This window comes from Dromiciops gliroides, chromosome 4 (assembly GCF_019393635.1).
Source record: "Dromiciops gliroides isolate mDroGli1 chromosome 4, mDroGli1.pri, whole genome shotgun sequence".
Taxonomy (NCBI): Eukaryota; Metazoa; Chordata; class Mammalia; order Microbiotheria; family Microbiotheriidae; genus Dromiciops; species Dromiciops gliroides.
In genome coordinates, this window is record NC_057864.1 from 63,690,848 (window position 1) to 63,717,974 (window position 27,127).

Sequence of the window (27,127 nt, forward strand, 5' to 3'; positions counted from 1 at the left end):
ATAGATTTTATTTCAGCACCTTATGTGAATCATTCTCCTATCATCTTCTGTTTTATGAATGAGCTCATTCTAGTCAAAGTCACAGTTTTGATCATTTGATCATTGTACATTTCTCTTTATCCTGCTCTGTTATACTTTTCTTTTCTTTGTTTCTCACTCCCCCTTTGCAAAGAAGATGGAGGTTCTCAAGGAGTATGTTCAGCACCACTTCACTAAGCTTAATGCAATTTACTTCTGTTCCACTGTATTTCTTCTCTTTCCCTTGTCTACATATCAGTCACAAATTCCTACCTCCTTTCCCTTTGTTGGGGATTTTATTTATTTATTTATTTTATTTATTTATTTTTTCAGGAGGTAGCCAGTGAATTCTTTCTGTTTTCATGTTTTCTACTGGATTTCTTGAAATATGATATCCAGGGATTTTTTTTTTTTTGGTTATGGCTTTCAGGTAGTCCAATGATTCTTAAGTGATCTCTCCATCTATATTGCAGGTTAATTATTTTTGATATGAAATATCTTATATTTTCTTCTGTTTATCATCATTTTATCTTTGTTTTCAATTCGTTTTCTCATAGTGATTCACTTCTGTTTGTTCTGTTCTAATTTTCAAAGAACCTGTTGTGGGTAAGATTTCAAACCTGTTCTGCTAAGCTTTCAAGTCTCCTTCCAAATCTTTTCTCTGTAGCTCTCATTTATTTTTCCAATTCGTTCCATTAGGGATTTCATTTTTTTGATAAAATAAATTTAAAATCCTAAAAAAAATCCCCAACAGCTCTTTATTTCTTCTAGGAATTCTAGCTCATCTTGTGGGCAAAGCTATGCTTTCAGGACACCCAGAGAGATCTAATTTATGGTGAAGTCTTATCACTGCACTCCTAGTCTGTGTTTTTGCAAGCTTCTGGCCTCAGTTTTGGTCATAACAATGTAACTGTGGGTTTGCCCCTGGTTGGAGCTCCAGTAGAGTGCTCCTGGATCCAGTCACTGTAAGCTAGCTGGAGAGTTACATGGGGATAGAGCAAGGGGACTATAGGCTAATCACTGTTCTGAGTTCTGTAGGCACAGATTTCAGACTAGGATAAGGGTTGGAATTAAGACCCCCATTCCATTCTGGGAGCCATAGTCACCTAGATGCTGGTCAGTTCCTGATTCTTTCCTAGTGTATAGCCTCAGATCTGGAAACTCTTTGTCCTCATCCAACACTCCTCTTCATTCCACACTGATTTTGTGACCTAGCTTTGCAGTATGAGCTACAGAGCTGCCAGGTGAAATCTCTTCCTCATTCATCCTTTGTACCCTACCCATCTATGCTGGTTTTATAATACCTGCAGACCCCTGTTCAGAGTGCTGCCACAGTGGAAAGATCTTTATGGTACTGCCTTAGCTAGGCCCTGTCCCTAGTGTCCACAGAGCTATCTCTGTCTCCTTATGTATATCCACTGGAAAAGTGACACTTATTTTCCTTGGATTTTTAATTAGGACTTTGTTGTTTTTTTAGGACTTTGTTGGGGGTAGTTGGGAAGGGGAGAATATTGCTTCTTCCTCTGCCATCTTGGGTGGTATTCATTAATTTTTAGATAAATAACATTGTTTCATTTTTTTATATATGTAGAAAAACTTATTCTGGTTCACAATTCAGTAGTAGAATAATGAATCACATTAAAGTCTACTGACTCCAGGCTATTAATATAAGTACTACATTACTCAAAGGACAAAACTTTTAGGTATAGTTATAACTTCATTTTTCCTGGAGAATAGTTAACAATCTCTTCAGTGCTGAATACCAGAGACCAAGGTGAACAGTCTGTAGTTGCTACTCTGTGCCCTAAAAAATAAGACAAAAAAGAAAAAAAAACAGAAAACAGGAGTAAGACAATAATAGTCAGTCAATCAGTAAATAAGCATTTATTAAGCACTTATGTGCAAGACATTGTGATCAGTGCTGGGGATACAAAGAAAGGCAAAAACAGTCCTTAAAGCTCAAGGAAATAAAAATATAAAGGGGGAAGATAACATATAAAGAGTGGCTGAGAAGTGGGGCTTAGGAGGGGAGGAAGGGAGGTCACTCAGTTCAGGGGCATGATGAATTTTTGTGATCTCGGAGGAAACTGAGTTTCTGAAGACGATGATTAAGTAGAAGAATAACCAGGTGGGAAATTATGAAGTGGCTTCCTTGAGCCCCCTCCCTAAATGTGGAATCTGGGAGGAACTCTCCAATGTCCACTATCATGATGACCATTCCTTCCCCTGAGAATGCTTCCTCTTCTCCATGTATTACAGAGGCATAATAAAAAAGAAAAGCTAGTGGGAAGGAATGATATCTTTCTTTTTTTTCTTTCTTTTTTTTTTTTTGGGGAATCTCAACAAACATTTATTTTATTTTCCAGTTACATGTAAGGGTAGTTTTCAACATTCATTTTCATAATATTTAGAGTTCCAAATTTTTCTCCCTCCCTTTCCTCCCCCCTCCACAAGATCACAACCAGGTTATATATGTACAATCCACAAATGTTCTTTTAATCAGTTCTTTCTATAGGGGTGCATAGTAAGCTTCCTCATTAGTTCCTTGGGATTGTCTTGGATCATTGCATTGTTGAGAGTAGTTAAGTCATTCACAATTGCTCATTGAACAATACTGCTGTCACTATGCACAATGTCCTCCCAGCTGTGCTCACTTCACTATACATCGATGTTCATTAGTCTTTCCAGGTTTTTCTGGGATCATCCTGTTTGTCAATTCCTGTAGCACAAGACCATTCCACTACAATCATATAGCACAGATTTTTCCATCATTCCTCAATTGATGGACATTCCCTTGATTCTCAATTCTTAGCCTCCACCAAGAGTTGCTATAAATATTTTTTGTACAATTTCCCCCCCTTTTCTCTTTTTCATGATTACTATTGTTAACTGTTATCCCTTCCATCCTATTCCCTTCCCCATGATATTTATTCTATTATCCTTCTTCTTTCATCCTATAACTCTTCAAAAGGGATTTGCTTCTGTTTGTCCCCTTCCCCACTCTGGCCTTCCTTCTTTTGCCCCTCTCTCTTTATTCCCTTCCCCTCCTATTTTCCTGCAGGGTTAGAGAGATTACTCCACGCAATTGCCTGTGTATATTATTCCCTCCTTGAGCCAATTCTAATGAAATTGAGGTCTTTGAGCCAATTCTGATGAGTGTTAGGCTCATTTACTGTGCAGATTAAATAGATTATTCTACCCAGTTGGGTGTGTTAGTCCCTTCTTGAGGCAGTTCTGATGAGTTTAAGGTCTTTGAGCCTTTTCTGATGAGTGTAAAATTCATTTACTGCTCTGCTCCTCTCCCATCTCCCCCCCCCAAGCCTTTTCCTGTTTCTTTCATGTAGGATTTCACCTCTGCCCTTCCCCCTCCTCCAATGAATTCCCTTTACCCCTCAATTTAACCCTAAAGATGTCATCACCTAGCTAAGTGACACAGTGGATAAAGCTTCGCCCCTGGACCCAGGGGGATCCCAGCCAAAACCTGGCCTCAGACACAAAACAGTCGCCCACTGTATGACCCCAGGTATGTCCCCCAGCTCCAATTTTTTTTTTTGCAGGGCAATGGGGGTTAAGTGACTTGCCCAGGGCCACACAGCTATTAAGTGTCAAGTGTCTGAGGCTGGATTTGAACTCAGGTACTCCTGAATCCAGGGCCAGTGCTTTATCCACTGCACCACCTAGCTGCCCCCAGCTCCAATTTTTTAGGGTTCTCTAGGGTCTTGTATTTGAAAGTCAAATTTGCCATTCAGTTCAGGTCTTTTCATCACAAATATCTGAAAGTCCTCTTTTTTCACTAAAATCCCAATCTTTCCTCTGAAAGATTATGAGTTTTGCTGGGTAGGTTATTCTTGGTTGTAATCCCATTTCCTTTGCCCTTTGGAATATCATATTCCATGCCCTCTGGTCCTTTAATGTAGATGCTGCTAGATCTTGTGCAATCCTGACTGGGGCTCCACATTACTTGAATTCTTTCTTTTTGGCAGCTTGCAACATTTTCTCCTTGACCTGAGAGCTCTGAAATTTGGATATTATATTCCTAGGAGTTTTCCTTTTGGGATCTCTTTCAGGAGGTGATTGGTGGATTCTTTCAATTTCTATTTTAACTTCTTCTTCTAGAATTTCAGGGAAATTTTCCCTGAGAATATCTTGGAAGATGATGTCTAAGCTCTTTCCTTGTTCATGGTTTTCAGGTAGACCAATAATTTTCAAATTATCTCTCCTGGACCTATTTTCCAGGTCAGCGGTTTTTCCCAGAAGATATTTCACATTGCCCTCTATTTTTTTATTCATTTGGATTTGCTTTATTGTGTCTTGGTTGCTCATAAAGTCACTGGCTTCCATTTGTTCAATCCTCATTCTTAGGCAATTATTTTCATCAGAGAGCTCTTGTACCTCCTTTTCCATTTGGCCAATTTGGCTTTTCAAGCTGTTGACTTTTTTCTCATGTCTTTCCTGCATCTCCCTCATGTCTCTTCCCATTTTTTCCTCTACTTCTCTAACTTTATCTTCAAAGTCCTTTTTGAGCACCTCTATGGCCTGAGACCAATTCGTATTTTTCTTGGAAGCTTTAGCTATAGGGGCCCTGATGTTGACATCTTCCTCTGAGGGTGCTCCTTGGTCTTCCTTGTTACTGAAGAAACTTTCTATGGTCTATACCTTTCTCTGTCTGCTCATCTCGCTTTTCCTTTACTTGACTTTTAGTGCCTTAAAGTGGGGCACTGTTTCCAGGCTGCACTATCCTAAGCTTCAGAAGGTCCCAGGTGGTATGATTTAAGAAAGGGCAGGTTCTTCACTCACCTGGCCTGTTCCCTGGTCCTTAGATGACCCCAGACCAACTTGCTAATCAACCAGCTTTGTGTGTTGTGGTTGTCAGCTCTGATGAGCCTGTGCCCCTTCCCCACCTGGGCCACTGCTACTGGAGCCTAGCTCCTGGTTCCCAGCAGGGGTGTAAAACCCAAGTTCTGCCTTAGTACCAACATAGACCCCTGTAGTCTCCCCCCTGTTCAGGGCTCAGCCCTCTCACCAGACTGTGAGCTTAGTTCCAGAAAACACTGGCACTTCAGCTGATCCAGAGGCTCTGGGGGTCTCCTTCTCTGGTGAGGCCTTCCTGGGACTGGATCTGTGTCAGGGTGACTGTGGGGTTGGGCTTGACTCCTGTTTTAGCATAGCAGCTCCCTCCTTCTGACCTTCCAAGCTGTTCTTGGTTAGAAGATGATTTTAGCACATTCTCCTGTGAGTTTTGCTGCTCCAGGCATTTTCTTATGGCGTTATTTGGATGTTTTTTGGAGTGATTGTGTCATGAGTTCTGGACCTCATTGCTTTTCCTCCACCATCTTGGCTCTGCCCCGGAAGTCAGAATGATATCTTTCTTTAACCATTTGAAATTTTGTCAGATTTTAGGAAGAGAATCTGTGTTTTTAGAGGTCCCAGAGGGCAGAATTAGGACCAGTGGGTAGAAATTACAGGAAAGTTTATGTGGATGAATATAAGGATTCTTTGTACTTATGCCATATTTTGCTTATCCCAGTAAAGTTCACAGGCATCAAACTTGTGGCCTGTGGGCTGCTTTCTGCCTACAAAGCTCCATGAATGTAGTCCTAACCAGATTAAAATGTAATTGATAAATATTTTTAAAAATACATAAAAGTACAATATAGCATAGATAATATTAATTTGTGATTTTCTAAGTCAACATGTGGCCTGCAGGAATCCCATTTCTATTTGATACTACTGGCTTATATAAACATAATCTCTTGGAAAAATATCATTGTACTTTAAATGATTAGTGATTTGTTTTGCTTGAAGACTTCTCCTGTTGGCTCAGATTATAACTGTTCTGTGGCTTAGTGTATCAGGAAACAAATGCTATTCATTGTTTTTTTTTTTCCCCCTTCTTCCTTAAAGTTATAGTTAGGTTTTGGATTTAGGATGGCCAGTCTCTCTTTTTCATTCAGTCATTTTCAGTCATTTTCAACTCTTTGTGACCTGAGTCCCTCTTTAGAATTGTATTTTTATGGAAGTCCACAAGAAATTCACAATATAGTAAAGGATTCTGTTCTTGCAAGGAACCAATATTTTGCCATTTATTTAATTGTTTAAGTTTTTTTTTCTATCTCTTTCTAACTTCTTCCCTTCCCAACCCCTTGTCTTTTTGAAAGCTTTGTAGATTGTAGGAAATTTTTCCCTTTGGGGGAAAAAAAGCCTAATCATATTTCTGACAAACATATTTTAACTATATGAATTGGTAGGAATTTGTGGGTTATTTTCATAGTGCTTTTTGTAACTTCTATTAAAATAAATTTCAGTGAAATTTTTTGTTTCCACATATTCCTCTTTTCTAAAGTTTATAAATTATTCATGGGAGCTATACCTTTTACCACAGTGTAGGATAGATAGCATAAAGAATGTTAATAGAGTTGATAGTTGAACTTTTTTTTTTTTTTTGCTGTGATAGCATTCAAAGACTATTATCTTCATTGAGATAATTAGGTGGTATTGTTAATAGAATGCTGAGCTTGGAGTCAGAAAGACATGAGGTTGAATTCTAACTCAGATCTTTGCTAGCTGGACAAGTAATTTAATCTCTCTCAGCCTCAGTATCCTTTCTTAAAAGGTGGATATAATACCAATCTCAAAGATCTGATGATAAAACCAAATTGAATTTCACATATGTATCTATAATATATGTATTCAAACATATATCTGGCATATGTACATATATACACATATAAAATTTTGTAAAACTCAAAGTCCATTATAAATATTCTGTTACCACATTTTAGAGGGTTTACAGTTTTCATTAGTGGAGAGAATGGTAACTCAAATCCTTGAAATACTGAAATAATTTTAATAAGGCATTAGATCTAGTATATTTCTTTTTTCTTATAGAATATGCTGAATTCTTACACTGCAAAGGAAGGAAGTTTACAGATTTCGATGAAGTTCGTCAAGAGATTGAAACAGAAACAGATCGAGTGACAGGAATGAATAAAGGCATTTCATCTATACCTATTAATTTACGAGTCTATTCCCCACATGGTAAGTAAATCATTCATCTCTAAATTTTTTTCAGTAAAAATTGCTTCAGCATCATTTAGTGTAATGGTCCTTTTACCTATAATATGTACTTTAAAATCCATAAAGAGTGAGGTCCCTTTCTTGTGATGCACTTTGCATCTCACAAATATAGTTATATAAAATCAATGGCACATGCTCATGGGAAAAATAAACTCCAATGTTTTTTCATCAACCTTTTCACTTCTTAATTTGATAAGACATTTTTCCCCTCTCAAATAAATTTTTTTTTGTGTGTTCCACAGCAGTGTTTAGGACTTCTTATAAAAATGACATATTCCCCAAAATCTAGTTAACAGCTCCCCCCACTCCAGTGGATATCTGTACACAAACTGCTTAACATGCATTTTAAAAAGTCTCTGGGTTTATCTTGAACTTTTGAAATCCAGGACATGTTTTCACTGCTTACTTTAGTAATTTTGTACTGACAGAAATCTTGAGGGTTTGTTCAGTTCTCTTATTCAGTCTGCCCTTACTGCATTTCCTTTATGATCCTATGCATCTCTATATTGTATTCTTGAAACAATAGCCTTTGTTCTGATCCATGTTAATGGTATGAACTTATAAATGAAGATTGTCCTTCACTGGTATGAAATTTACTGCCTTGTTGGAAATAATCTATATTCCGAACTAAGTTGTCAGTGCTGCCCACTTTCATCATCTCTAACCCTTTTTCTAGTCACCTTTATTGCTTTACCAACTCTACTACATGATTGACAATGGTACTCAATTCTAATTTCTCAATAATGCTTGCCATATGTGCCAAACTGTGTTATATATACACAGGATATTAACTGACTTGGGTTGAAATCAAATTATCACTGACTCAGTTGTTTTTCATTCCCCAAATGTAAGATTCATGACTCTAGTATGTTCACCTGAAGACACCATGAGTGCCTGAAACAGCTTTCCATTTGACTAATTAGCTAAACACACTACAAATAACATATGGTGTTTGTGATGAGAAAGACAAGCCTAGTCTGAGTGTTTTCACATCATTATGGATTGATATTACATGTCAGGTACCATATGCATATGCTGAGTGTTTTAATTATAATCCCTTCCCCCACCCATTTTGACTCTACTAGTCCTGAAAGAAAGCTGTTAGACAAGCAAATAAGTGCCTTTCAGATTGTGTTAAAATTGTTTTGGCATGACAATTATGCATTATTCACTTTTTTCTGTATAACAGTGCTATTAAGAAAAGGGACACCTTATATAATTGAGATAATTTTGACTTTTTTTTTGCTAAGGCATCGACTGGCTTTACATGATCAATTTCCTTTGGAAACAGAGCATATAAATAAAACTCTTTTTTCTTGGTCTACAGTGTTAAATCTAACCCTTATTGACCTGCCTGGAATCACTAAAGTGCCAGTAGGGGATCAGCCACAAGATATTGAATATCAGATCAGAGAAATGATTATGCAGTTTATCACTCGAGAAAACTGTTTGATTTTGGCTGTTACACCTGCAAACACAGATCTTGCCAACTCAGATGCTCTGAAGTTAGCTAAAGAAGTTGACCCTCAAGGTGAGTGTTTGACCCTTAAAAGTAAGGGTGAGTTAGCTATCAAATTTCAAGGATATGAGCCTATATAAAGGTGATTCAACTCAAATAATTTTATTTTGTGAATTTAGGTCACAGGGTTGTTAATGAAAATATTTTTGAAAATTGACATTTCAATAGTCGAGGAAAATGAAATAGTAAAGATAAAATCTCATTTTAAAATATCATATCAAGCTACATATCTAAAATACAAAAATCTCCAAGCCTCAGCTGATAGTCTACTTGTTTCAAACAGTATTTGATTCAATACTGTTAGAATAAAATAATTCAAATTCAGTTCATTATAAGAAGACCTGACCTATATGTTTCTAATAAAGCATTATTTTAGTTTGTTTAACTTTAGACTTTACTGATGACATGGTTTACATATAGAAAAAGAGAAGTTGATCCCTGCCCCCTCCCCCCAGCTGCTAGTCCCTTCACCTCAAAAAATTACCTTGTGTTTATTAAGTATATGTTTGTATGTATCCATATTTCCTCTGACTCAGTATAAGCTCCCAGAGGGGAAGGGCTGTTTTTGCATCTCTGGCACCTAGTACAGTGCCTAGCACATTGCAGGGATTCAATAACTACTTGTTGATTGATTAACACCAGTAGGATATATTCAATAAAGCAAGTCATTTTTTCAATTCTGCCTCATCTCTGCCGTTTGAAGTTATAGCCAAACTCTCTGTGAAGCTTTCACTGAATCCTTCTCTTTAAAAGTTATCTTCTCTTTCTTTGACCTTGCATATGGTACATTGGACCTCATATATTAATTATTTTTATCTGCAATGTAGTTGTGAAATAGTTAATATATATTATAGCTTAATTGAGCACATGTCCTATCTTACTCCTTGATTACAAACTCCATGAAGGCAGTAACATCTTAATATGATTGTCTTTATTTTTCTTCTAGTTCTTAGTATAGTGCACAGGGTAAATATCTAATCAACAATTTTTGAATGAATATGTAAATAGAACGAATAAATAAATGAGAGAGTTATTAGACTATTTTTAGGGGGGGGTTGGTTTTTGTTTTTTTGTGAGGCAATTGGGGTTAGGTGACTTGCCCAGGGTCACACAGCCAGTAAGTGTTAAATGTCTTGAGGCTGGATTTGAACTCAGGTACTCCTGACTCCAGGGCTGGTGCTCTATCCACTACGCCATCTAGCTGCCCCGAGTTATTAGACTATTAGACCAAGGAAGTGCTTTTAATATAGTATATCTGGATTTCAGCAAGGCATTTAATAAAGTCTCTCATGATAGCCTATTTTATTCAGTATAATGAGTATTTATTGTCTACTATTTGTACAAGGCATTTAGTGTTTGTATCAGGGAATTAAGAGAGGCAGGTGAGGTGATCAGGCTTTCCTTGTCATATATATCTGTATCTGCATTGGTTGACACACATTTACTTATATCTTTATACCCTGCTTCAATTAATGTCCCACTAGCCTATTTGCTATGCATGCTTACATACTTTTCTTATTCTAATACAAAAGTAGAAAGAGCTGTTAGGTCTTTTTCTTCTGCACTTTGAATCAAAAACTAGTTCAAAAGAAAAAAAAAACTAACATAGAAAGATTTCCCTCAAGGCCAGGAGAACAAAAAGAAAGAGCAAACACAGACATTCTTATATGCATGAATGTTCTTTCTGTTAGGTAACGTCTCCCTAAAGTTGGGTGTTTGTACTGCCATTGTTCAATAGAAATGAAGGGGAAATCCAACTCTTTACCAAGCAATAACATGTCAACAAATACATATTGACAGCACCATTGTTGTTTAGTAGGAAGTTAAAATAATACAGGTAGCTATTTTTACTTGCCAAAAAGTATCTCTGTTTTATTCTTAATAAGGAGAAATGACTTTTCTAATTCTAAATAGAATAGTAATCTCCTTTCATGTGGAAACTGCAGCTTCCCTGGCTGGTCATTTTTCTGGATTGATTATTTCATAGCTGAGGTGAAGAATGGGAAATGACTGTGATTTCAGTAAGTGAAAGAAAAAAGGTATGGACTGATTATTTGCTTTTTGTTAAATATGTCAGTAGTTAGGTTAGTTAGAAGAAATGTCTGAGGTCATATGAGTCACTAAATGGAAAAAGGCAGAAGGCATCATTTATTTATTTATCTCAAACATGCCATAGCTGTTCTTTGTCTGGCCATTGTGATTTTGGATACTTGACCACCCACGGCAAACCCTTCCCTCCTGAGCTTCAGGCTTTAATCCATTTAGGAAAATAAACAAGCAATTTACATAGGGTTTTTTCAATGATGGAACAGGTATTTCCAATGTTGTAGATTTCCTATCTATGAGGTATGTCTGTAGGCAAATACTAGGACTAGAAAGAGCTAATATTTTATCTCTGTGGACAAATTGGAAGTATATGGCTAGATTAAAATATAGTTAGGTGGATCCATAACTTCTTAGATCAACATATCCAAGGAATATTGAGTAGTAGACTGTTATCAATCTAGAGGGAGTTCTCTAGTATAATACAACAGGATTCAGTCTTAGGTCTTATACTATTCAGAACTTTTATCAATAATTTTGTGTGATACAGGAGAAATGATCATTGTATTTGCAGATGACATTGCTGGGTAGAATAAATTAATGCTAATTGATCTTTATAGTGAAAGAGAGGAATGGAGAAAGTAGCCCACAATTAACTACCGACCTGAATTCGAGAGAGTACCACAGGTATAAATAACAGGAAGAATGATATGGAAACTCAATTGAATTCAGTTTGCCTAGCAATCCACTGGATACAATATTCAGGAAAAGGGTAGCAATAATACTCAAAGCCTCAGTTTTCTAAACACTAATGGGTAACAGAATGGTTGTTGCATAAGTCTAAATTTAACTTGATGTTTATCATTGAAATTTGAGGGATTGTCACTCATGGTTAGAATATGGCAATGGGATGGTAGATTTTATTCTAAAAGAGCTGATTGGCTAAAAGGAATACTTATATCAAGAAGGTACAGCCCAATGTAGAAATCCATGAAACAGAGGTAGGGAATGGTCATCACTGAGAATTAATGAAGTAAGTAAGTAAGAATTAATGAAGAAATAAAGGAGCAGTACTATGGTGCAACAAGACATAGCAGACCTTCCACCCAGAAATTAGAAACAGCCCTCAAAAATGCTATAGAGGTAAGAGGTATAGTAAGGATTGTGAGAGTTCGAACAATTATTGGAATTCTCTCAATAGCTCATCAGCTGAGGAATTCTTGACTTTACTGATCATTTTATCTTTTAGAAGGTGGAAGAAATGATGAGAACTGCTAACGTAGACCTGATTCTAGGCTTGATGTATTTTTGCTTTTGATCCCTTGTCCCTTTTGTTTTTTACTTCTAAAGCTAAATTACAAGTTTTTATCCTTTCTTTCCTTTTAAACCCCCCTTTATGATCCATCTTCTATAGTTAGTGCTTGTTTTGCTTAAGACTAATCTCTCTCTTCATTTACCCTTGCTCATATTATTCTCTCTCCTTTCTTTTCTGTCCCCTGTTTTACTGTATTTCTGTATCAGATTGTGAGTATATTCTTCCTTCCTTTGACCAGTTCAGATGAAAAAATTAAGTTCAAGTACTGCCCATCTCCTTTACCCATTCCTCCTTATTTGTATAGTTTTCTACTTATATACCTCAAGCATGTGAGATAATTTCCCCCACCCTTCTCCCTTTCCTGCCTAGTGTATTCTTTCTCCTCTCCTTTTCCTTTCTTTTTAGCATTAAATTAAATTAAAGCACATTAAAATAAGTGGTTAGCAGAGTGTCTGTTACATAGGAAGCCCTTAATAAAGTCTCGTTGACTTGATTCTTGGTCTATAGAATTCCATGCATTTAAAGATAATTCTACCAACACCTAATATAGACTATGCATGGTGTTCATTTAAAAAAATAATACCCTTGCTCAAACATCTCAGCACTAAGCATGTTATTATTCAGTAAGTAATAAATTTCTTTCTTGTCAAGGTCCACCCCTCCCTGTGCAGAAGATCTTGATCTCACCCCCTTCCATCTTCTCTAGAAGATTGTTCCCACTTTCATCTTTATTCTTTTTCTTATCATTTTCTATCTTCATGCTGCCTACAAATACATCATGTCTCCCCCCATCTTAAAAAAAAAAAGCAAAAATCCTTTCACTTGGTCCTATCCACCCACTAGCTATCATTATAACACCACACCTCTCCTTGGTGGTTAAACTCCTCTAGGAGGTCATTTGTAATTCATACCTTCACTCAATTTCCTTTCATTAAATTACCCAGAAACTGTGTCTCTCATATTTTTAATCATCACACTATTGAGAGACATCCTGTTTTCCATATCTAAGGCCCAGCAAGCAAGCATGTTTGTTACAATAAATGTCTCCCCTCCCCTCTCCTGCTTTTTTCCTCAAATGGTTAGGGAGTAGGAGGGATAGAAAACAGATTTCTGTTAATTTTAACAAATCAAGTTGAGGGTATTGCTGTAGATCTGAAATATATTGGCTGTATTGTCAAATGAGATAACTGTATTATTAATTTCACTTAACCATTTTACTTTGTTGAAAGATACCTCTTGGTAGTCATCTATAAGTAAACATAAAAAAATCGATGAATAGTGGGAGCCATCTAGGGTGGATGGGGGTGGGGAGAAAAAAGAAATTTACATGATAACTTTATTATATATTTAAAAGGAATAGCAAGTTGTGCATAATACGTTTGCAGTTTCATGTGCAAGCATCTTTTTATTATACTGTGTCATGGAAGTGCTTGTTCTATTCCATAAATTAAAAAAATTAAAATGAAATAAAACATGTAGGAGAAATAAAAGAAAAAAGGACAAAATGTACTAGCTTTTTGTGGTTTGTAAACAACTGTATGAAACAGACTTGTTATGATGAAAGTAAAATAGAATGTCTAACTGCATGAATGAAAATTGAAATAAAAAGCATATCCCTTTTTAGCAAAAGACCTGTTCAAACAAGTTTCAATTTATTTAAGGAAGTGAAAGGAAATGGAAATAAAGTCATAGTGAGGAAACTTTTACTCCAAGAATTGGCTGGTTTTATTGCTTTAAAAATTGAGTTCACTTGTGTAGTGTTAAAAATATTGGAGAAGCAGATGAGGTGCAGTTACCATATATTCTGATGTTTTGAAGGAAATAATTGAAGGTGTACACACTGATAAACTTTTAATGTGGATTAAACAGACTTTTTCTATGAAAGGATGCCTTCTAAGAATGAAAAAAATGCAATCTGGATTTAAAGTCCAAAAGGGTCATCTAACACTCATATTGGGAAGTAATGCAGAAGAATTTAAACTAAAACCAATGTTTGCTTATTGTTCTTGAAATTCTCACATTCTGAGAGGCCACAAACATACACTGCTTCTAGTTCTTTGGAAATCACATAAGAAAGCGTGGCTGAAGCAAAATCCACAGAAGAATGTGCTGGAATAATCTTCTAACCAAGAACGGCTTGGAAGGTGGGAAGGAGGGAGCTGCTGTGCTGAGCCAGGAGTGGAGCCCAACCCCACAGTTATCCTGACACAGATCCAGTCCCAGGAAGGCCTTGCCTGAGAAAGAGACCCCCTCAGAGCCTCTGAATCAGCTGAAGCACTAGTGTCGTCTGAAACTAAACTCACAGTCTGGTGAGAGGGCTGAGCCCTGAACAGGGGGGAGACTACAGGGGTCTATGTTGGTACTAAGGCAGAACTTGGGTTTTTCACCCCTGCTGGGAACCAAGAGCTAGACTCCAGTAGCAGTGGCCCAGGTGGGGGAGGGGCACAGGCTCATCAGAGCTGACAACCACAACACACAAAGCTGGTTGATTAGCAAGTTGGTCTGGGGTCATCTAAGGACCAGGGAACAGGCCAGGTGAGTGAAGAACCTGCCCTTTCTTAAATCATACCACCTGGGACCTTCTGAAGCTTAGGATAGTGCAGCCTGGAAACAGTGCCCCACTTTAAGGCACTAAAAGTCAAGTAAAAGAAAGGTGAGATGAGCAGACAGAGAAAGGTATAGACCATAGAAAGTTTCTTTGGTGACAAGGAAGACCAAGGAGCACCCTCAGAGGAAGATGTCAACATCAGGGCCCCTATAGCTAAAGCTTCCAAGAAAAATACGAATTGGTCTCAGGCCATAGAGGTGCTCAAAAAGGACTTTGAAGATAAAGTTAGAGAAGTAGAGGAAAAAATGGGAAGAGACATGAGGGAGATGCAGGAAAGACATGAGAAAAAAGTCAACAGCTTGAAAAGCCAAATTGGCCAAATGGAAAAGGAGGTACAAGAGCTCTCTGATGAAAATAATTGCCTAAGAATGAGGATTGAACAAATGGAAGCCAGTGACTTTATGAGCAACCAAGACACAACAAAGCAAATCCAAATGAATAAAAAACAAATAGAGGGCAATGTGAAATATCTTCTGGGAAAAACTGCTGACCTGGAAAATAGGTCCAGGAGAGATAATTTGAAAATTATTGGTCTACCTAAAAATCGTGAACAAGGAAAGAGCTTAGACATCATCTTCCAGGATATTCTCAGGGAAAATTTCCCTGAAATTCTAGAAGAAGAAGTTAAAATAGAAATTGAAAGAATCCACCAATCACCTCCTGAAAGAGATCCCAAAAGGAAAACCCCTAGGAATATTAAAGCCAAATTCCAGAGCTCTCAGGTCAAGGAGAAAATATTGCAAGCTGCCAAAAAGAAAGAATTCAAGTACTGTGGAGCCCCAGTCAGGATAGCACAATATCTAGCAGCTTCTATATTAAAGGAATGGAGGGCATGGAAGATGATATTCCAGAGGGCAAAGGAATTGGTATTACAACCAAGAATAACCTACCCAGCAAAACTCATAATCTTTCAGAGGAAAGATTGGGATTTTAGTGAAAAAAGAGGACTTGTAGGTATTCATGATGAGAAGACCTGAACTGAATAGCAAATTTGACTTTCAAATACAAGACCCTAGAGAACCATAAAAAAAAACTGGAGTTGGGGGACATACCTGGTATTGTGTAGTAGGTGACTGTCTTGTGTCTGAGGCCAGGTTTTGGCTGGGATTCCCCTGGGTCCAGGGTGGATGCTTTGTCCACTGTGTCACCTGGGTTCCCCATGATGACATCTTTAGAGTTAAATTGAGGGGTGAGGGGAATGCACTGGGGGAGGGGGAATGGCAGAGATAGCATGGGGTGAAATCCTACATGAAAGAAACAGTCAAGGGTTTATGGATTGGGGGAAGACATAGGGGAGGAGCAGTGCAGTAAAGGAATTTTACACTCATCAGAAAAGGCTCAAAGACCTTAAACTCATCAGAGCTGCCTCAAGGAAGGACTAACACACACACCCAACTGGGTGGAGTAATCTCTTTAATCTGGGCAGTAAATGAGCCTAACACTCATCAGAATTGGCTCAAAGACCTCAATCTCCTAAGAATTGGCTCAAGGAGGGAATAATATACACAGGCAATTGCATGGAGTAATCTATCTAACCCTGTGGTAAAATAGGAGGGGAAGGGGATATAGAGAAAGAGGCAAAAGAAGGAAGGGCAGATTGGGAGAGGGGACAAACAGAAGCAAATCCCTTTTGAAGAGGGATGGATGAAAGAAGATGGATAATAGAGTAAATATCATGGGGAACGGAATAGGATGGAAGAGAAACAGTTAACAATAGTAATCATGAAAAAGAGAAAAGGGGGAAAAATTGTACAAAAAATATTTATAGCAACTCTTTGAGGTAGCTAAGAATTGGGAATCAAGGGAATGTCCATCAATTGAGGAATGACTGAAGAAGCTGTGGTATATGATTGTATTGGAATGCTATTGTGCTATAGGAAATGACAAACAGGATGATCCCAGAAAAACCTGGAAAGACTCATATGAACTGATGTATAGTGAAGTGAGCAGAACTGGGAGGACATTATGCATAGTGACAGCAGTATTGTTCAATGAGCAACTGTTAATGACTTAACTACTCTCAGCAATGCAGTGATCCAAGACAATCCCAAGGAACTAATGAGGAAGCTTACTATGCACCCTCATAGAAAGAACTGATAAAAAGAGCACTTGTAGATTGTACATATATAATCTGGTTGATGTCTTGTGGAGGTGGGGAGGAAAGGGAGGAAGGGAGGAAAATTTGGAACTCTAAATCTTATGAAAATGAATGTTGAAAACTACCCTTACATATAATTGGAAAAAATAAAATAAATGTTTGTTGCAAAAAAAAAAAAAAAAGGCATGGCTATCCAAAGTTGCTTTCAAAGATTGGTTTTTTAACCCTGCTATTGGTATCATATTTAAAGCATTACTGATTTTAGATAATGCCTCAGGTCATAGATCTACACTCGATTCATTGTGTGAGAATGTGAGTATGGAAATTTATTGCGATGGGGCTGAAGCTCTCTACACCTACCAGTGTTTATATGAAGACTTAAAGAAAGATAAGACATTTTAGTCTACTGTGCTAATATATTTTAAATGACAATAATCATGTTATTGTCCTGTGGTTGGTACCTATCTTTATGTATGATATTTAGTCATTAAAAAAAATACTTTCTATAAGTACTGTAATAAACTTGAATCAGAAATACATGCTTCTTATTCTTGACTGTTATATTATGCTAATAAATAGACAAAAACTTGCTTTTAAAAAGATTTCATTGCTTTTTTGTATTGGACTGGAACTAAGGATCACATTTTACATAAAACTTTAAGTAGTATGAATTTGAATAATGGAGTCCACCAAAGAATTCATTGTTTATATTTATAGGGACCTAGCTGTAGTTGCCATCTATGTTGGTAAAGGAACTTTCTTGCCTAGCTCCCCTCCCTAGAGCCCACCTCCTCCTAAAAGTGCTTCCTCTAAGATAAAGATTTGAATTCTTTTATGCTTTCTTCTTGGTTTTGAATCTACATCTACACCTACACCTACATCCATCTATCCATCTATCTATCTATCTATCTATCTATCTATCTATCTATCTATCTATCTATCTATCTATCTATCTATCTACCTACCTACCTACCTACCTACCTACCTACCTACCCACCTACCTACCTACCTACCTACCTACCTACCAAGGGAGGAATAATTCCTTTGTGTTCTGTAATGATCTAATCTCATCTGGAATAGTGCTGGGCAGCATTTCAAGAAACAGGAGGTTATTTGGTGTAGGTGTGTGAATGTATGCAAGCATGTAAACACCCAGTCACCTGAACCAGATTAAAATGTAACTGAGGTGGGCAGCTAGATGGTGCAGTGGGTAAAGCACTGGCCCAGGATTCAGGAGTACCTGAGTTCAAATCTTGCCTCAGACACTTGACACTTACTAGCTGTGTGACCCTGGGAAAGTCACTTAACCCTCATTGCCCTGCAAAAAAAAACCTGTAACTGGGAAACATTTAACAAAATAAATGAAAATACAACAAAACATAAATAATATTACATTTATTTATTCATCTATCTATCTATCTATCTATCTATCTATCTATCTATCTATCTATCTATCTATCTATCTACTTTTTTTTTGTGGGGCAATGAGGGTTAAGTGACTTTCCCAGGGTCACAAAGCTAGTAAATGTCAAGTGTCTGAGGTCGGATTTGAACTCAGGTATTCCTGAATCCGGGCCGGTGCTTTATCCACTGCGCCACCTAGCTGCCCCCAATAATATTACATTTAAAAACTAAGCACACTTACAGGGGTCCTTTTGTAAGGATCAGTAATAGTCTTTGACATGACTGCTTTACAACCAGTCACATGAGAAATAGTTGAAAGAAGGAATGGATATTTAGCCTGGAGAAGCACACTTTTAGGAAAACATGAAAACAGGAAAGAGAAAACAATTATCCTGAAATACCTGTAGGACTGTTATCTAGAAAATAAATTATTTTTCTTAGCTGAAGAGGGCATAACTAGGATGTTTTAGTGTTTTTCAAATGAGTGTTTAAAATCTTACTTTCAGAAATTGGGCCATTAAAAAAAAAGAAACTTAATTTGTAAATGATCAAATGGAAAGTACCCAACAGCAGAGGCAAGTTTGATTCATAGCCTAAAGACAATGATTTTCAACTTATACTGGGCTAAAAACCAATAATGAGTAGAACACAATTAAGCTAACAGAAAGTCTTCATTTTTTCTTCATATAGCCTTCTCTTTTCAAACTGAAACTTGGAACTTTGTGCCATATTTGGGTGGTTCCCTTCTTCCAATGATCAGTTTATATATGTACATTTTTACAATATCTTCTTTGGTACATATTCTGGTTTGGAAAACTGGCCATTCTTATTTTCCAGTAAAAGTGAATGGCTCAACTTTGAATCTGCTTCTGAAATATACGTTTGAAAATTGCTTCAGAATATAGACTTTATTTTCCATATCTATTAAACAGGAATAATATAGTTCTACATGTAGCACAAAGATGTGGTGATCATATGAGTTAAATGTAACAATACTTTGAAAATATTCTGTGTAATTCAAACAAGCACTACATCAATATAATTGAATAATAAAAACATTGTTGACAATAACACTATTGTGTTTGATTCTTCTCTTTGATCAGTAAAGGAAAATGAAAAAAACATTAACACTAAAAATACCACAAAATAACTTTAATGCCTACTGCCAATGGAGATTAATACAAATAAAGCTGCTAATGTGCCTAGCCTAGGTTAGGTTCTTCTTTGTAGACTTATTTTCTGTCCATTTAAAAAATTGATGAATATTATTTAAACTGAGCTGATAAACACTCAAACTACAAAGTATAGCACTTGAAAACTTCTAAGTAGAATGATACAAAAGACTGTGACTAGTAAATAACATGACAGAGATATGCTTTTGTACTTTGTAATTTATTAAAGAAAATGAAGGATGTGTGATTTATCTTTAACAAGGTAGTACCGAGGTAGCCCACTGTTTTTATCCTGAATTTTGTTTGCGTCTTTTCAGCCAGTAGGGGCCAGTATGATCTTATATATCCAATATCTTAATTTTATTTTACTTTTTGCATTTTACTGTCTGATTCTTCAGTTAGTCATCTTTTAAGGTTCGATATTATCACTTTTTTCTTATTATCTCTCTACCCCACCCCCATACTTAATCTGTAGCTAATTCCTTTGGATTTTACTTTCACAACATCTTTCATATCTATTTTCTTGAAGTAGTAGCCCCCTGCTATGCTGTGAGGCCTAATCACCTCATTACTATAGGATTATAGACCAATCTTCTGGTTGGTCTCCCTGTCCCAAGTCTCTCTCTGCTCCAATCTATTGTAAACTCAGTAAACTCCAATGGTTCCCTATCACTTCCTGATTCAAATAAAAACCCACACAACCTAGGTCTTTCCTACTTTTCCATTCTTCTTACACTTCAGTCCCTGCACTCTATGATCCAGCAACAAACAGTCAAACAGTGTAGTGTAGCAACAACGGTGAGGCACAACCGCAATAGTGAGGCAAGGTTGTCTGATCATAACAGGGCTGTCTGCAGCTGTTGATGCTTGCCTAAGCTCAGAGACCATCAGTTCTGTGATTTAGTAACTTCAGTGTTCATCTAGAGGGTAAGCGCAAAGGATTGTTGTTATACCAAGCTTAAGGCACAGCTTGCTTGCTGGGCCTTAGCTCTGGAAAACAGGATCTCTCCTAATAGTGTGATGATTAAAAATATGGAAGCCTAGTTTCTGGGTAATTTAATGATTTTATTAATAGACCAGTAAGTTATCAATAAAAGGATGGTCAATGGATGTCTCTCTCAGACCAAAGACCCCTAATGGTGGTGGGGTCACAGCTTATATGCCCTTCTAACTGTAGGTGGTCCATCACATAGCAATCAAATCTAATGGGTTGACATGATTGGAGGTGGGTTATATTAAAATGAAGTCTTGGAATATATGACTTAGGCCACTCAAATCTTGGTCAAAAAGACATCAGAGGGGGCAGCTAGGTGGCGCAGTGGATAGAGCACTGGCCCTGGATTCAGGAGGACCTGAGTTCAAATGCGGGCTCAGACACTTGACACTTACTACCTGTGTGACCCTGGGCAAGTCCCTTAACCCCAATTGCCTCACTAAAAAAAAAAAAAAAAAAGAAAAAGAAAAAGAAAAAAGAAAAAAAAAGACTTCAGAGAAAGAATGTAGACCCCACCCAAGTTGATCTTACTTAGTATAATAGTTTCCACCTGGGTGTGGTTTGGTGCACACTAAATCTTATCAGTAAAGTCCATTAGAAAGAGCCTGAAGGACTTAGAAAGAAGGGGAAGGGGAAAGTATTGAATATCCCCAAGATTTCAATTATTGATAATTATTTCTCACAATAGTATCTTGACAAACACTAGATAATCGGATGGTCTTGCTTCTAAATCTTAGGTATCTAATCTATTCCACTGATTTACTATTATGTACTGGAGGCAGCTCAGTGGCTAGAATAGATAGAATGCTGAACCTGAAGTCTGGAAGATCTGAATTCAAATTTGAACTCAGACATTTGGATAAATCCCGTAATCTCCTCAACTATAAAATGGAGATGATAATGATAGCACTTGTTGTGAGAATCAAAGGATATCAAATGATTTATAAAGTTCTTATCCTAACACATAGTAAACACTATACATATTCCCTTTTCCCTCTCCCTTTCATGTAATAATACATAGTTTTAGTAACCAAATAAGGAAATTGAGATTCAGAGATTTGCTTAAGACATTAATGGCAGCATCAAAATTAGACCATCTGTCTTCTGATTCCATTCTGATCTTCCCTAGCAGATTTTTTATTTTGGCATATAGTCTCACAGGTTGTTTTAGATACACTTTCTGTTTAGAGTAAGGGTGATATCTGAAATGATTTTTAAAATGACAAGTAGATAACTTATTTTAGTCTTAAGGTCTTGATATTGGGTTTTTTTTTCAGTCCAACCCCTTTATTTAAAAAAACAAACAAACAAAACTTAAAAAAAAATTTGTTTGCATTTCTTCCACCTAGAGAGTCATCCATTGCAACCAAAATTAAATAATTAAAAAAAAAACCAAATAAACATAAAACAACAACAACAAAAAAACAAGGGGAAAAAACACTTCAGCAAAACAAACCAACCACCAACTAAGTCTGGTAGCATATGTATGGGACAATTTCCTCAGTTTACCCAAACAATTCGAGGAGACCATCAAGTCAAGCAGAGACAGATTTATTTCATTCTCATGAGAATGGGCGACCCCATGCAAGGAATGAGGAGCATGCCAATGAGCTCAGGAGTTGGATTTTTTTTTTATACTTTTTTTTTTAGTGAGGCAATTGGGGTTAAGTGACTTGCCCAGGGTCACACAGCTAGTGAGTGTTAAATGTCTGAGATCTTCCTGAATCCAGGGCCAGTGCTCTATCCACTGGACCACCTAGCTGCCCCTTCCATCTTGCTTTGAATAATATTCTCTATCTCTTGTTTGGATATAAATTGTTTTCCTCTCCATAGATCTGAGAGTTAAACTATTCCTTCCTCTCTTAATTTATCTATGGTATCATTCTTTTTATTTTTTTTCAGTGAGGCAATTGGGGTTAAGTGACTTGCCCAGGGTCACACAGCTAGTAAGTGTTAAGTGTCTGAGGCCGGATTTGAACTCAGGTACTCCTGACTCCAGGACCGGTGCTCTATCCATAGCTGCCCCCTATGGTATCATTCTTTATGTCTAAATCTTGAACCCATTTTGACCTTATTTTTGCATAAAGTGTAAGATGTTGGTCTATTTCTAGTTTCTGCCATACTATCTTCCAGTTTCCCCAGCAGTTTTTGTCAAATACTGAGTTCCTATCCCAGAAGCTGGAGTCATTTGGTTTATCAAACAGTAGATTACTATAGTCATTTACAACTGTGTCTCCTGTGCCTAACCTATTCCATTGATCCACCACTCTATTTCTTTTTTTTTTATGAGATATTTTATTTTTTCCGTTACATGTAAAGATAGTTCTCAACTTTTGTTTATACATGCTTTACAATTTCAGATTTTTCTCCCTCCCTCCCCTCCCTCCCCCCTCCCCTAGACAGCAGGTAATCTGATATAGGTTATATCTATATATCTCTATACATATACATATAGATATATATATATATATACACACACACATATATATACACATAATAACATTAATCCTATTTCTGCATTAATCCTGTTACAAGAAAAAGAATCAGAGCAGTGATGCAAAACCTCAAAATAGAAAAAAAAAACAACAGCACCCAAAACAAAAGAAATAATATGGTTCAATCAGCATCTATACTCCACAGTTCTTTCTTTCTTTTTTTTCTTGGATTTGGAGATCCTCTTCTATCATGAGTTCCCTGGAACTCTTCTGTACCATTGCATTGGTGAGAAGAATATAGTCCATCACAGTAGGTCAACACTCAATGTTGATGATACTGTGTACAATGTTCTTCTGGTTCTGCTCATCTCACTCATCATCAGCTCACGTAAGACCCTCCAGGTTTCTCTGAACTCTTCCTGCTCATCATTTCTTACAGCACAATAGTATTCCATTGTATTCATATACCACAACTTGTCCAGCCATTCCCCAATTGATGGGCACCCCCTCAACTTCCAATTCCTTGCTACCACATAAAGAGCAGCTATAAATATTTTTGTACATGTGGGTCCCTTTCCCCCTTCCATGATTTCTTTGGGCAAAAGACCTAAAAGTGGGATTGCTGGGTCAAAGGGTATGCACAGCTTTATTGCCCTTTGGGCATAATTCCAAATTGCTCTCCAGAATGGTTGGATCAGCTCACAGCTCCACCAACAATGCATTAGGGTTCCAATTTTCCCACAGCCTCTCCAACATTTATTATCTTCCTTTTTTTGTCATTTTAGCCAATCTGATAGGTGTCAGGTGGTACCTCAGAGTTGTTTTAATTTGCATCTCTCTAATCATTAGAGATTTAGAGCATTTTTTCATATGGGAATAGATAGCTTTGGTTTCTTCATCAGAAAACTGCCTGTTCATATCCTTTGACCATTTCTCAATTGGGGAATGACTTGGATTCTTATAAATTTGATTTAATTACCTATATATTTTAGAGATGAGGCCTTTATCAGAAGCACTGGCCTCAAAAATTGTTTCCCAGCTTTCTGCCTCCCTTCCAATTTTGGATGCATTGCTTCTGTTTGTACAAAAATTTTTTAATTTAATATAATCAAAATCATCCACTTTGCATTTTATAATATACTCTATCTCATGTTTGGTCAAAAACTGTTCTCCTTTCCAAAGATCTGATAGGTACACTATTCCTTTCTCTCCTAATTTACCTATGGTATCACCTCTTATGTCTAAATCATGTATCCATTTTGACCTTATTTTAGTATAAGGTGTAAGATGTTGGTCTAAGCCTAATTTCTGCCATACTATCTTCCAGTTTTCCCAGCAGTTTTTGTCAAATACTGAGTTCCTATCCCAGAAGCTGGAGTCTTTGGGTTTATCAAACACTACATTACTAGTGTCATTTACTACTGCATTTCCTGAGCCTAGCCTATTCCATTGATCTACCACTCTATTTTTTAGCCAGTACCAGATAGTTTTGATGACTGCCGATTTATAGTAAAGCTCCAGGTTTGGTACCGCTAACCCACCTTCCTGTGAATTTTTTTTCATTATTTCCCTGGATATTCTTGATTTTTTGTTTTTCCAGATGAATTTTGTTATTATTTTTTCTAGCTGTATAAAATAATTTTTAGGTAGCCTGATTGGTATGGCACTGAATAAGTAAATTAATTTAGGCAGTATTGTCATTTTTACTATTTTAGCTCTGCCTATCCATGAGCAATTGATATCTTTCCAATTATTTAGATCTGATTTGATTTGTGTGAAGAGTGTTTGGTAGTTGTGTTCATAGAGTTCCTGGGTTTGTCTTGGCAAGTAGACTCCCAAGTATTTTATATTACCTACCGTTACTTTAAATGGAATTTCTCTTTCTATCTCTTGCTGCTGGACTTTGTTGGTCATGTATAGAAATGCTGATGATTTATGTGGATTTATTTTATATCCTGCTACTTTGCTAAAGTTGTTAATTGTTTCAAGTAATTTTTGACTTGATTCTCGAGGATTCCTTAAGTATACCATCATATCATCTGCAAAGAGTGATAGTTTTGTTTCCTCCTTGCCTATTCTAATTCCTTTAATTCCTTTCTCTTCTCTGATTGCTAAAGCTAACATTTCTAGAACAATATTAAATAATAGGGGTGATAATGGACATCCCTGTTTCACCCCTGATCTTATTGGGAAGGCCTCTAATTTATCTCCATTGCATATAATACTTGCTGATGGCTTTAGGTAGATACTGTTTATTATTCTAAGGAAAGCTCCCCCTATTCCTAAACTCTCTAGTGTTTTTATTAGGAATGGGTGCTGTACTTTGTCAAAAGCTTTCTCTGCATCTATTGAGATAATCATATGATTTTGGTTGGTTTTCTTATTGATGTGGTTGATTATGTTAATAGTTTTCCTAATGTTGAACCAGCCCTGCATTCCTGGTATAAATCCCACCTGGTCATAGTGTATTATCCTGGTGATCACTTGCTGTAATCTCCTTGCTAATATCTTATTTAGGATTTTAGCATCAATATTCATTAGGGAAATTGGTCTATAATTTTCTTTCTCTGTTTTTGCTTTGCCTGGTTTTGGTATCACCACCATATTTGTGTCATAAAACGAATTTGGTAGAACTCCTTCTTCACCTATTTTTCCAAATAATTTGTATAATATTGGAATTAATTGTTCTTTAAATGTTTGGTAAAATTCACCTGTAAACCCATCTGGCCCTGGGGATTTTTTCTTAGGGAGTTCATTAATAGCTTGTTCAATTTCTTTTTCTAATATGGGTTTATTTAAGGATTTTATTTCCTCTTCAGTTAACCTGGGCAGTTTGTATTTTTGTAAATATTCATCCATTTCATTTAGATTGTCAAATTTATTGGCATACAGTTGGGCAAAATATTTCCTAATTATTGCTTTAATTTCCACTTCATTGGTGGTAACATCACCCTTTTCATTTTTGATACTGGTAATTTGGTTTTCTTCTTTCTTTTTTTTAATCAAATTAACCAATATTTTATCTATTTTATTGTTTTTTTCATAAAACCAGCTCTTAGTTTTATTGATTAATTCTATAGTTTTTTTTGCATTCAATCTTATTGATTTCTCCTTTAATTTTCAGGATCTCTAATTTAGTGTCTAATTGGGGACTTCTAATTTGTTCTTTTTCTAGCTTTTTAAGTTGCATGCCCAATTCATTAATCTCCTCTTTCTCTTTCTTATTCATGTAAGCATTTAGAGCTATAAATTTTCCCCTAAGCACTGCTTTGGCTACATCCCATAGATTTTGGTATGTTGTCTCATTATTGTCATTCTCTTGGATAAAGTTATTGATTGTTTCTATGATTTCTTGTTTGGCCCATTCATTCTTTAGAATGAAATTATTTAGTTTCCAATTGATTTTCATTCTACTTTTCCCTGGCTCTTTCTTACATGTAATTTTTATTGCATCATGATCTGAGAAGGATGCATTTACTATTTCTGCCTTTCTACATTTGACTATGATGTTTTTGTGCCCTAATACATGGTCAATTTTTGAAAATGTGCCATGTACTGCTGAGAAAAAGGTATATTCCTTTCTGTCCCCATTCAATTTTCTCCAGACATCTATCATGTCTAACTTTTCTAGTAATCTATTCACCTCTTTCACTTCTTTCTTATTTATTTTTTGGCTAGATTTATCTAATTCTGAGAGGGGGAGATTCAGATCCCCCACTAGTATAGTATTACTATCTAATTCCTCTTGTAACTCATTTAACTTCTCCTCTAAGAACTTGGATGCTATACCACTTGGCGCATACATATTCAATATTGATATTACTTCATTATCTATAGTACCTTTAAGTAAGATGTAATTTCCCTTCCTTATCTCTTTTAATGAGATCTATTTTTGCCTGCACTTTGTCTGAGATAAGGATTGCTACCCCTGCCTTTTTTACTTTCGCTGAGGTGTAATATATTCTGCTCCAGCCTTTTACCTTTACTCTGTGTGTATCTCTCTGCTTCAAATGTGTTTCTTGTAAACAGCATATTGTAGGGTTCTGGTTTTTAATCCACTCTGCAATTCGCTTCTGTTTTATAGCAGAGTTCATCCCATTCACATTCACAGTTATTATTACTGACTGTCTATTCCCCTCCATTCTATTTACCCCCTTTGTACTTTTCCCCCCTTCTTTCACCCTATTCCTCCTCACCGACGTTTTACTTCTTACCCCTGCCTCCCCCAATCTGCCCTCCCTTTTTATCACCCCCCCTCTCTTTTCTTTACCCTTTTCTCCCTTGCTTTTGTCCTCCCTTCTATCAGTCCCCCCCTTTCCCTTCCCCTTTTGTTTCCCTAAAGAATGAGTTAAGTTTCTTTATCCCAATGAACGTATATGTTATTCCCTCTTTGAGTCAAATCTAATGAGAATAGGGTTGAAACCATGTTCCCCCCTCCTTTCTT

At 36.6% G+C, this 27,127-nt stretch overlaps 1 protein-coding gene across 8 annotated transcripts in view; it reads left to right on the top strand.

Annotated features, from left to right (window-relative positions):
- DNM3 (dynamin 3) overlaps nucleotides 1-27,127 on the top strand; it is a 592,171-nt gene that overhangs the window by 139,481 nt on the left and 425,563 nt on the right. For all 8 annotated transcript variants that reach the window (XR_006356236.1, XM_044000106.1, XM_044000101.1 and 5 more), the window contains exons 3-4: nucleotides 6,907-7,056; nucleotides 8,423-8,626. Coding sequence is in view for 7 of the 8 variants with exons in the window: in XM_044000106.1 (XP_043856041.1) it covers nucleotides 6,907-7,056; nucleotides 8,423-8,626 (354 nt within the window). In the remaining variant the exon portion in view is untranslated. The remainder of the gene's footprint in view (nucleotides 1-6,906; nucleotides 7,057-8,422; nucleotides 8,627-27,127) is intronic.